Source organism: Ixodes scapularis, unplaced genomic scaffold, assembly GCF_016920785.2.
Source record: "Ixodes scapularis isolate PalLabHiFi unplaced genomic scaffold, ASM1692078v2 PGA_scaffold8__174_contigs__length_109621045, whole genome shotgun sequence".
In the NCBI taxonomy this organism is placed as follows: Eukaryota; Metazoa; Arthropoda; class Arachnida; order Ixodida; family Ixodidae; genus Ixodes; species Ixodes scapularis.
The window spans coordinates 61,358,480-61,370,002 of record NW_024609883.1 but is presented as its reverse complement, the minus strand read 5'-3'; the positions used below and the strand labels follow the sequence as shown (position 1 = coordinate 61,370,002).

At 50.1% G+C, this 11,523-nt stretch overlaps 1 protein-coding gene and 1 pseudogene across 1 annotated transcript; one reads left to right on the top strand and one right to left on the bottom strand.

Annotated features, from left to right (window-relative positions):
- Positions 1–1,985: 1,985 nt before the first annotated feature.
- On the bottom strand, positions 1,986–8,974 carry LOC121046604. Its single transcript, XM_042286909.1, has one exon. The coding sequence runs from the start codon at positions 4,226–4,228 to the stop codon at positions 3,152–3,154; it is 1,077 nt and encodes a 358-aa protein (XP_042142843.1). The 5' UTR covers positions 4,229–8,974; the 3' UTR covers positions 1,986–3,151.
- LOC8033014 lies at positions 2,578–11,523 on the top strand (annotated as a pseudogene).

The following is an 11,523-nucleotide window of genomic DNA, read 5'->3' as shown; positions in this document are numbered from 1 at the left end:
GTGACCCGCTCCGGCCAACCCGAAAAGCCCATCTCCGCTGCGAGCAAAAATCGTCTGCTTCAAACGCCATTGCCTTGGAAATTGCCTTCTCAAAATTTGCACACGCATCCGATATTATTAAAACTTTGATAAATGGTTTAGTGCTGTACTAACTTCACGACAAACTAGTTTTGAAAAGTGTGAACTCGCCGTTCATTTTTTAATCAGCCGTGTTCTGTCGATCTCCATGTATTCTCCCATAGGGCGGGCCGCCTCCTGGAACCCTGAGCACCACGTGACTCGCGCCGAGCCATCTATGCGCCGAGCCGCTCTGTCGGCCATGTTGTCGGCAAAACACGGGGTTCAAAGGATTGCGCTACTCTGCTCCGTAGGAGCTATATAGTGCTCTAGCCCCAAGTGCCCCAAGTCTGTCGTCTCGCACGCACGGTATGATCTCCATGGCCGCACGGCACCTCCGGCTACAGGCCCGCGCACTCCAGGGTGACGTGGTGCTGCAGCGTTTCCTCAGCCCCCTGCACAGGGTGCATCGCACGTCGGTGTCGGTGTACTTGGCTCGAAGCACCCGCGTTCGCAGCATGCCTCCCCGGGCGTCGAACAGAAGTCCGCTGCCCCTGCCGTTGTCCATGAATTCCACATTCCTGACTTCCTGTTTTTCCCTGGTGTACAGGGCAAGTGCCGGCTTCTGTCCCGCCTTCTCCGCCCATCGTTCAGTCTCGGTCTCGGCGACTCTCGTGCGGATGCTTTGCAGTTGTTGTTCTGGAGTCGGGTAGAGTAGAGGGCTGTTTATGCGATACCGGAGGGCCAGCTGGCGCGTCCGTCGCACCCACCTAGTTGAGAGGCTCTTGAGGTGGATGTACTTGAAAGCCTGTCTTGCCCACCGCCCTTCCTGCATTTGGCAGAGGCGTCGTTCGAAGCTCAGCTTGGAACGGGCCTCTCTGGCATCGAAACTGGACCGCCCCATGTCCCCCTGAACTGCCTCGTTAGGTGTTCCTCGGCTGGCCCCCTGTGGCCGCCCGTCCCACTTCTCTCTGGCGCACCTCTAGGCACTCGCGCGTGCGAGATGACAGACACAGGACTCCGTTTCCGAAAGTGAGACCCGGCACTGCCACCATCTTCCACACCGCCCGGGAGATCTCGAAGCGGTTGTAACCCCAGAGGGCTCTGGCAGTCGATATCCCCTTGGACCTCCTGCTCTTAGCTTGGAGCCTGGTCTCATGGTCTTCGAGGTAGTTGTGACCCTCCTGGATGTGGATTCCCAAGTACTTGTATTGCGTTACCCACGGTACTTGTTCCCCACTGGATCTTCAGGTCATCTGCCTCGGTGTCTCCTCTGTCCCCGAAGGCCATCAAGGCCGACTTCTTAGCACTGAAACTCAGCCCCAGTGCCGTCCCCATTGTGTTGCACTCATTCATAAGGCCCGCTTCAGACGCGGCAATTTCGCCCAGCAACTTGACGTCGCAACTCCAGCAACACGGGCCGCCCGCGTTCACACGCAGCAACCGAATTGCTACGACTTGCCATCATCATCATGAAATTCGATTTTTCTAACACTATTTAGACGCGTAACTACGCGCTAAAAACGTGTTTTTATATCTTTGAATGGTGTTGAGAATATTAACTCATCCTTCTGAAAAGGTTTGTTTCCAAAAACGATCCATTTCAAACTAGAACCAAGTTTATAGCTGTCATCATCACCACCACAGGGGTGTCACGTGAAAATATCGCGTCCCTGATTGGCTGCAGCCGTTTCAAACGTCTTCGAATTGCTCCGCGTTGCTCGCTCGTTCGAGCCGGACCCGATCTCAGCAATTCGTGTCGATCTAGGGAAAGCTAGGGAACAACCCGCCAGCAACACCGAAATTGCTGAAAAAGTTGCCCCATCTGAAGCGGGCCTAAGGGCTTGCAGGCCCTCCAGGGAGTCTGCCATCAGGACGATATTGTCGGCATAGATTAGCCCAGGGATTTTTCCTCCCCCACTGGTTCCCGTCTCCGTATATCCCAGGGTGAAGCCCTCGGCGCAGTCCTGCAGTCTTTTCGAAGCCTGCTATGTAGAGCGTAAACAGCAGTGGCGACAGTGGGCATCCCTGTCTCAGACCCTTGGTGATGGCTACTGGATGCGTCATCTCTTCTTGGCACTGTGCCACCATAGTCGTCTCCTTGTAAATTTCCTTCAGCAGGTTGATCCACTCCCCTCCGAGCCCCCCTTTGCTAGCTGCCTCCACAGCTCCTCATGGTCGACTGAGTCGTAGGCCCGGCTGATGTCGAGGAAACGGAGGTAAAGTGGACGCATCTTTCTCTGCGCGATCTCTATGGCCTGCATCAGCAATCTGTTGTGATCGCTTCCCAAGCTCTTGTTGCCTTCCTCGTCTATCTCCATGTAGTTCAGTGTTCCATACAGGTCCAGGGACGTCAGGCAATAATCAATTGTAGAGCTCATCCCTCTGGCCGTCCATGTCATCTTTCCTATGCATTTATCTTGTGTGTTGACGATTACCATGTCCAGGTGTTCCGCCATGTCCTGCAGCAGCTTTTCATTACCGTCTGTTCTCCCATCGAACTCCTCTAGGTGTGCGTTGAAGTCGCCTACCATAATGGTAGGTCTCCCAATGTTGTGATAGTCTTTTTCAATGCACTTGATTAGCTCGATGTTTGTCTCCCTGCTGTCTGCCCCCGTCCACAGGTACATCACTGCCACCTCTCTCCCCGCCAGTATCCCCGTCAACCACATGTTCTCTTTGCACTCTGGGCTTTCTCTCTGCCAGCCTGGCCCACTAAAGCATCCTACCCCCCCTCCCCTTCTCTCACTGCCCTCTCTGTTTACCCCATCCCAAAAAAGCCCTTCGCAATCCAGGGGTCTTTCTTCATCCCTAAGGTGGGTTTCTGTGACTGCGAACATTCCACTCTTATCATCTTGTAACATCTGAAAGGCCTCTTCCCATTTTCCTGCTTTCCTTCCTCCCTGCAGGTTTAGAAAGGCAATCTTCACCTCCCTCTATTTCTTTTTTGCTCGTCTGTTTTTCCTTGTTTCCTGGTCTGGTGCCTTTTTGTGTTTTCCGCCTCTCGTGTTGTTGCAGGCACCATCTCTTCTACTTTCTCTTTTTAGTGGGCATGTCCCTGTGGGGGACACATCCTCTGGAGTTGTTCCTCGAGTCACTGTGGTCCCTGGTCCAGTGTCAGCCTGCCTTCCATTCTTTCCTGTCGCCTTTTCATCGGTGTCGTGCTTTTCCCCTTGCATTTCAGTCCTAAAAAACTCTTTAGTCTGTTTCCCAGTGCTTTTCCCTCTTCAATTGCCGCATCTCTATTGTAACAGCCATCTTCCATGCCATTTCCCGTTCCTGTGTTCTTTACCACCTCCACCCTCGGTCCCAGCTGCTGGCTGATCTCTCTTGGTAGCCTGTTCCACTTGGCGCACCTCTCTCTAAGTGGGTCCCCCTTCTCTTTGATTTCTGGGACTTCATACACCATAAAAGAGTGTTTCGGGGCTCTCGTGGTCCAGTCCTCAAGCCGTTTCCCTAGCTCCGCTGCCGTTTCTTCCACCGACTCTTTGCCTTGCACATCTGTCACTCCCGCATGTATGACCACCATCCCTGCCTCTGCATTCCATATTTTCCCATCCCTCTCTGCTCTTTCCAGTGACTCTCTCAGTTGTGCTCCCGGCTTAGTCGCAAAGTGAACTTTCTTGTCGTAATCTACCATCTTCAGCATGGCTCTCTTTATCTTGAAGGCATTAGTGTCCCCTACCACTAAGACTCTCTTGTCCACCATCTTCTCTTTGTCCTGTTTTTTTTTCCCGCCATCTGGGTCTGCCCTCTGCCTCATGAGGGCCTCCTTGTAGTTCCTGTGCTGGCCTCTTTGTGTTTGGCCTCCAGTCGTCTGTCCCTCCTGCTCCTTATCCAGATCTCCACTTCCAGTCCGTTCTTGGGAAAAGCTATCTGTCTCTTTCCCGTCTGTGTGGTATGTCTTCTTTTCTTTGACCCCGTTTCCCGGCTCCAGCTGTTGCGGCGTGTTTTCTACCCCGTTTACCGTCATTTGCACTGGTTCACATGACTTCATCCAGTCATTAAACACCTCCTTTAATTTTTCTCTCTTGTTCCTTTGCTCCCGCATTATTGCTTTCAGTTTTTCTTCCGCCGCTATTCTCAAAGTCCTCTCTTCTTCGAGCTTCGCCAACATCCTACTTTCTATGGCCGCTCTCTCTGTCTTGGCCTCCTCCAGCTTCACTCCCATTGCCTCTTTCAAGGCATTAACTTGCCGTTCGGGGATTGCGTTTAGCTCAATGTTGGCTACGCCTACGCCGTGGCCTTGACTGCGCTGTTAGTTAGCCGATTTCGGCAACTTGGCGTGTGGTCTCCCTTGGAGGTGATACTGAAGAGGTCTGCATTGTTTAAGATTCTGCATGCGGCAAAGACATCGACGTGTGACACATTCAAAACTTTCGCCAAGGACTAATACATCCACACGGCGTCAATTTTTGATGGTATCGGGTCCATGTCACATGAGCGAATGACTTTTTAGCGAACAGCGACATTTGAGCGAATCGACGTTTTAGCGAATAACGAGGCACGCATTAACCCATCCGCTGCGCCTACGCCGCTTCGTTAGCTTCGCGGCGACAGTCTGCGGCAGCGTGTGAATCCATTTGGCCCACCCGAAAACGCCGCCTCACGGCGTCCGACTATTCGCTAAAGTGTGATTCGGTGAAATGTGGGCGTTTGCTAAAACGATCATTCGATCAAGTGAGTGCCTCCCCCGGTTACACAAGGTTTTGAAAAGCTTCTTCGGTGAATGAGCAGAAAATGTGTCTTTAGCACGCTGCCGCCCAGCGACCCAGCCTCTGCAACACGCCAAAAGGTCAACTTCGCGCACACAGTGGCCATACTCACGCTTCAACCAGACCGGACGGTGTGTGAACGACCGGCTACGAGAGCACAATCTCTCTCTAAAGTCTACGGTGGGGGGGCCATCTACCCCTTCACTGTAAATCCTGTAATTGTACGCCATCCTTAGCGAAAACCAAGATAATAGGCAGGTACCGAGAAAAAAACACCAGAGAGATTTTTGAAGCTTTCATTATCCTAAGCATGGGCGAGCGATGTGTTAGCTTTCCGTCTGTTTCATTAACAGAGGAGGAAATTGCCTTTTTAAAATCATTTTCGTGTGGGTAATTTTAACAGTCCCCCTCGAGCCCTTGGGCCTGTGGTCCCTCGTGCCTGTGTGGCCAACGCTTGAGCGGATTCTGCGTTCTGTACCACTTTCTTCTTTCGTTAATACATGAGTTGTGAGTGTGCGCTTGTCTGTCGTCTACGTGTTCCTCTTCTCTGGCCTTGTCCCTGTGTGCGCAACTGTCACGATGTTCAATAACTACCAACTCGCCCAACTGTCTACTCTACTTCAACCTTTAGCCACTCTAGCAACCAAGCGTAGATGCACGATGTTGCTAATGCCAGTAATGCCACAGTAATGCTCGCGGCAAATATGTTGTTCTGTTGTTGTTGAAGTTTATCATTATTAAACGTCTGTGTTATTTTCAATCGCTGCAACGATGCAATCCAATCCCGGTAACTTCATTTAAAGATGGCAGCTGCTGATGAGTGTGGTGTAACACCGATTACTGGCGAGACTGCTTTGACTGGTTTGGACGTGGTAGAGTAGGAGGGCTGCATGACCTAAGCTCTATCTTCTGTGGCTTAATGCGTTGTCATAGTGACTGCATGGTTACGTTTGTTATAGCGTTTCTCGTGTTTGCTTGTGCTGTCGCAAAGGTCCGTCATCGTCTGCAACCGACCTCGCTGCAAGCAGCTTTCTCCTGCACTCCAAGAGTTACCCAGATATGCTCCGTTTCACCTTGACTGACCACAGCAGACGCTACAAGCCATCCCAGCCAATCCAGCGCTGTGAGCATGTCACGTGACTACGCGCACCGGGCGTTTCTACACCCATCCCGATGGTGACATGACACTCGCACGGCATAAGGTTGGCTCTTGAGAGCTTAGGCTAGGGTCCATCTCAAACCATGGGGAGCGTTTGCAATTTAATGGAGGATGCCTCCCATGACGATTGGTCGCAAGCGCGCATGCACTGCGTTGTCGCGTGGCGAGAAGGAAAGCAAGTGGGGGCGGAGCCGTATATTGGGAGAGTTCGGCCGATAGGCGGAAGGAGCAAAGGCCGCCACCAGTGCCGAATATTCCCCCCGCGGTTAGAGCATAAACTAAATATGCGACAACGCATCGACCAATCAGCAAACCGGGACGGCACAATATTGGAAACGACATTTAAAGCGTGAAAAACAGCATTCAATCACGTAGCAGCACGACGATGACGACAATGAGGATGCCGCCCCGGGTGTCGGCGGTGCCTCAATCTAAGCCTTGGGCCTCGGTACCTCGGAGGCGGCAGCTTTTTGCTTTGATTGGGCTACCCCCATGGAGCCTGATGCTTCGACCCCAGTGAGCGACAGCACCATCATGCTCCTGAGGCTCCTTTGTGCAACCGTGCACAGATCGAATGACAGGCTGCAGATTTCCTTGGCCCGCTGCTGACCTGCCTCAACGAAATGTGGACATCTTCAAATCAGACTCGCATCCTCTCAAATAGCAACAATCCGTCTGGTTATCTTGCATGTATATACTCATCGCATTAGCATGTTCATTAGACGCGGCACCACGGTACGGGCTGTTGCCTCTCCAGAGCCGAATAAAGACATTACATTACACTAGCAATGATTGCAACTACGCAGTTTGCTTTGGTTCGAAACACGCGTTCGTTTATTTTACCATTAAATATGGACTTGACGAAAACCTCGCACGCGCCGAGTTTTCAGTCACCAAGAGTTGCCTTTTTTACTCTAGTGACGCTAAAACGGCTGACATTCGTCGCATTTTTAGAGCTCGCAAGCATCGCTGGGGGCTGTTTTGCGGCCTGTGGTTGGCCACGAGATGCTCGCCTATTCAAACCAATGAATGGCCAAACTCTCTTAATAAACGGCTCTGGGCAGGGGCGCTTGCAGGCAATGAACGAGGTCGCCTCCTCGCTGCTCATATTGCAAACCTACTCCATAAGCCATGCGACTCCGATCGAGCGGTTGGACACTCTGTAATACTGGCTCTCTAATTGGCTTCAATGGCTCGTAGTGTTCTCAGTGGTCTATTGTAAGATGCAGTGGAGTATAGTTGTAAACAGCGGTGGCCTCGAACCACGTTTCATAAGGCTGCTGAATTCTCTGAGTGTGAAACCATAGCCTCCTCTGTACTCGCAAAGCCTGGCAGTTCGACGACGGAGCCATAGAGTGCTTGGTCGCAGATTTGGAGCGCGAGGATCTGGTAGCTCTGAGCATTTCTCGGGGAACCTGGTCGTCGGCGCATAGCTTTGGCAGCAGCGAGGACACGATTTTCAAACCCGATGAGAAAAGAAGCGGTAGCGCGAGGATCACGAGCAGACATTTCATAGCTTGTGAAAACTGTGTTATGGCGTCTCACCGCAGCAGGGCCCCCGTCACCTGGCTCTCTCATCCGTTGTGTGCCGCTCTACCTTTTCTATTTCGGCGGTCGCGTCTCGTGGCGATCTGCCGGGCTTTGTCAGTATAGAGAAGGCATGGTGAAACAAGTTGAACTAAAGAAGCACGATAAACCAATAGCAACAAAAGCGCTTTTAAAAAAAAGAAAATAATGCAGCTTTGCTTCGCATTAATGGGGGACACTACCCAGAAAAAAAATTTTCTCCAAAAAAAGTTGAGTTTCAGAAATGTCATATTTACATCCACCAGCATCTGAAGGGTATTTCCAGAAAGTTTCATTAGTTTACACCGCATAGTTAATTTTTTATAAATTATTTTCGGTTCATTGAAGCTAAAAAAAAGGTAGGGGTTGGAACACTTTGAGCACATTTTTCTCTGTTCCACATTTTGGCATAAATTTCATTTTAGGAAAACTATTGTTTGTTAATGGGACTAGAGGAAAGACTCACTTATTGTTTTTCCCAAGTGGAATTTTATGGGCAGTGCAACTATGGAATTGTTTTTTTGACTTTGGTGGATGTCTTTTATAAAAGATGTTAAGATTTTGTGCTTGACATAAAAGGCAAAAAAATTTATTTGATTTTTCACTGCGATGTTAGCATGATGTAAATTCCTTTGGAAATTTTCTTTTCACAGCTGCACTCTGTAGGCATTCTGCTGCAGATCTGGAGTAGAAAAATGTTCAGTATTTTATTAGTTTCCCAACGATAGTTTTCCTAAACAAAGTCAATGTGTTCCTGATAAAAATGACTACAAGTTATTTTACAACGCATGTACACTGATGAAACTTTGCACTGCATTCTGCCTTGCAACTTCCTGTATATACTCTAAATTTCATTCATATTAAGCCATAGGTTAAAAAGTTAACCCTATTGGGTGGTGTCCCCCCTTAAGATGGGTGTCTTTAAAGCGCTTGGCTTGAAGGTTTCACCCCTTTAACGTATTGCAGAACGGAAACTCGGCCATCAGGAAGCTGGTACATTTGCAAGAACAAAAAAAAAAAACGGCATCTGGAGAAATTAGAATAGAGCATTGATTCACGTACCATTGACAGAATGGCAGACTTTCTGTGGTAACAAGCCCTGTTGCACCTTCAAGTTCCAACTTCTTCATTACATTGAATAGTTTTAACAGTACCTCTTGCAACGATCGATGCCAGTATCGATATTGTGGCAATTGTTGAGAAGCAAACGTCAACGTTATACATGCACTGTTTGATTGTTAGATAGCGTTCCCCTAATATCGGTCTCTTTACGTGAATGACCACTGATGCAGAACACTAATCATCGCTCTCAAAGGATGAGATGGAAGTACTGTGAAATACTGCAGAAGCACCCACTTTGAACCGCCCACTGTTAGCAGACTTTGGAATTCTGAAAATTATGTGTTAAAGGGCTACTGAACCGAAATTTCGAGCTCACTAAACAAGGCCGGGCGAATAGGCGGAAAGCTGAAAAATAAAAAAATATCACTCGTACGGCGATATATCTAACGGATCGCCGTATTTTTCCGAAAAGAAGTCCGCGATTGAACTTGGCCGACGAGACAAGGCACGTCACGATTCCCATTCTCTCTCCTCCTCGCTACGTCCCGTCAAGCTGGTGAACCGAAGCGAGGAGGAGAGAAGCGAGGCCGCTTCTTCTCATTCTCAAATTCTCCCGGAGGACAGTTACGTCAAAGAACTCGCTTGATCGCGCCCTTCTCTTCCAAAAGTGCGGCCATCCGTTTGAGCTATCGATGTACGAGTGATGTTTTGGAGTTCGTAGCGTCCGGTTCAACACTTCTGCAGCCTTACTTTGCGAAATTTAAATTTCGGTTCAGTATCCCTTTAAGAGCCCACCCCCTCCAAAGCGCCGGCATCAGCCGAAAATATTCACCCCATTGCAGTGGCCACAGGACCGCGAACAGCGATGACGGGGATATAAATGTGCTTTCTCCTATTCTGTTCACCCTGCCTTCAAAGCTCTTTATTGGCCACCATCTTGGTTTTAGTGATTTGACCGGGCAAACGCCCGTGTCGAGATTAATCCAGTTTTCAGCAAAAAGGGGGGGGGGGGGGGGGGGGCACTTCCCCAGTATATTATAGTAAAGACTTATTTTCTGAACTGTATACCACAAAAGATATTTGCTTTCAGTTTGCTTGTTTCTGCTGTACCTCTATTTTCCACCCTGTCAGGATGACGTTACAGTTCTCCTTTTCTTTTTCAGGGGAACCAAATGAGGAGGAAGTTGGAGAGTGAATGCGTCATAAACAGTCCATGTCAAAAGGATCCCTTTTTTTTTTTTTTTTTGGAAAGGCCGATTTGTTGTATAAATGTCTTGTAATGTCTTTATACGTTGAAAGTCGGTATTAATCTGTTGTGCCCGGTCAGGGCCGGCCCTAGGTGTGGGCGACTTGGGCGGTTGCCCATGATACCATCAAAATTGAATTCATTTTTAGCTCTTCAATTTATTTGAACACGGCGCCCGACACGACGCTATATGCTCGATTGCCGTTCGTTTTTGGAATGCGGTTCTCGTCTGACAAAATGCTGGTGTTGGGCCGTTACTCGCACGTTTACTAACGTGATGTCGTACCTAGTGGATAGAGGCTTGTAAAAAGGGGGGGGAAGCCACATTGGAGTTCGCCCAGGACGCTTGATGGTGCAGGGCCGGCCCTGTGCCCAGCGTCTGGTTGTCTTCTGACAGGTGGATTTTGCAAAGGTGTCTCAACTCGTGCTACTTTAATCTGGTACGCGTACTTCTAGGAGGCCCGTAAAATTGCAGGCTGTCAATTGCAGTGGACTGTACACCCACGATTTAATCGAAAGTGAATGTACACATTTTTCAAATTCATACCAAGACCACCGGGAATGAAGGGAGATGGGTAAACTACAGCGGTAGTGCAGGCTTAAATGCGACGACCGGTTGTTGCAAAATACTTGAGCCGAGTAAGATTGACACTTCTACGTCCAAGTCAAAAACCGATCTGTGGTGTTCGGCCTCGCACATGGGGGATGTATGCATCGAGCCCTTGTGTAAAGATGTAAAATGCGTTGTTGCAACCTATAACATACTTTAGCTGACTTCTGCATATCAATGATTTAGTTTGCATACCTCGTATTTAAATCCTTTAGCCTCGCAGGTTTCCTGTGATGTCCGTGCTTTCGCCATGTTCTTTTTATGGTCGCTGACAGGATGAGATTAGTAGGGAGGCCTTCAGTCGTCCCACGTTCAGCACAAACTTCCTACTTTCTATTGCACTTTGCCATCTCTCGAACGAGCGTGCGTGCATAGCCAAAGCACGTCAGAAGGCATGGTCGCCCGTCCTTCTCATCCTGTTGGCAAGTACCTATATTTTCTGTATTAACGTAGCGTGCAATCTCGTCTTTTTTCTCAGCCGTGGGAGGCCAAGCACCGATGCACGCGCTCGTTCGCATCGGGGGAGCCACAGTGGAGAGAGCGTTGACGTGCCAGCACTGCTCGCTGTCGTTCCCGGACGAGGCGCGCCTGGGACGCCACGTCCGGATGCACTCGTACGACCGGCCCTTCAGGTGCCAGTTCTGCGCAGTGAGCTGCCTGACCAGGCAGCACTTGGTGCACCACGAACGCACACACACCGGAGAGAGGCCGTACAAGTGCCCGTACTGCCCCAACGCGTTCTCGAGCAAGACTAACCTGACAAGGCATGTGCGCAGCCACACGGGGGAGCGCCCGTACCGCTGCCACCGCTGCTCTATCGCGTTCACGCAGAAGACCCACCTCATCACGCACAGCCGGATCCACACTGGCGAGAGGCCCCACAGGTGCGACCGGTGCAGCTGCGCGTTCTCCCTCAAGTGTGCGCTCTTGAGGCACATGAAGACCCATGAAGGGCGGTAAGGTGTGCTCGAGTGCGGCGCCGGGGAACGCGTCTTTGACCGCGTGTGCTTCGAGAGCAGTCTCGAGGTGGCGACAAACTGCAATGGAGCGGTCGTGCTAAACGTGTCGCACTCCAATTCGTGATAATAAAGATAGATATCTCATCTTC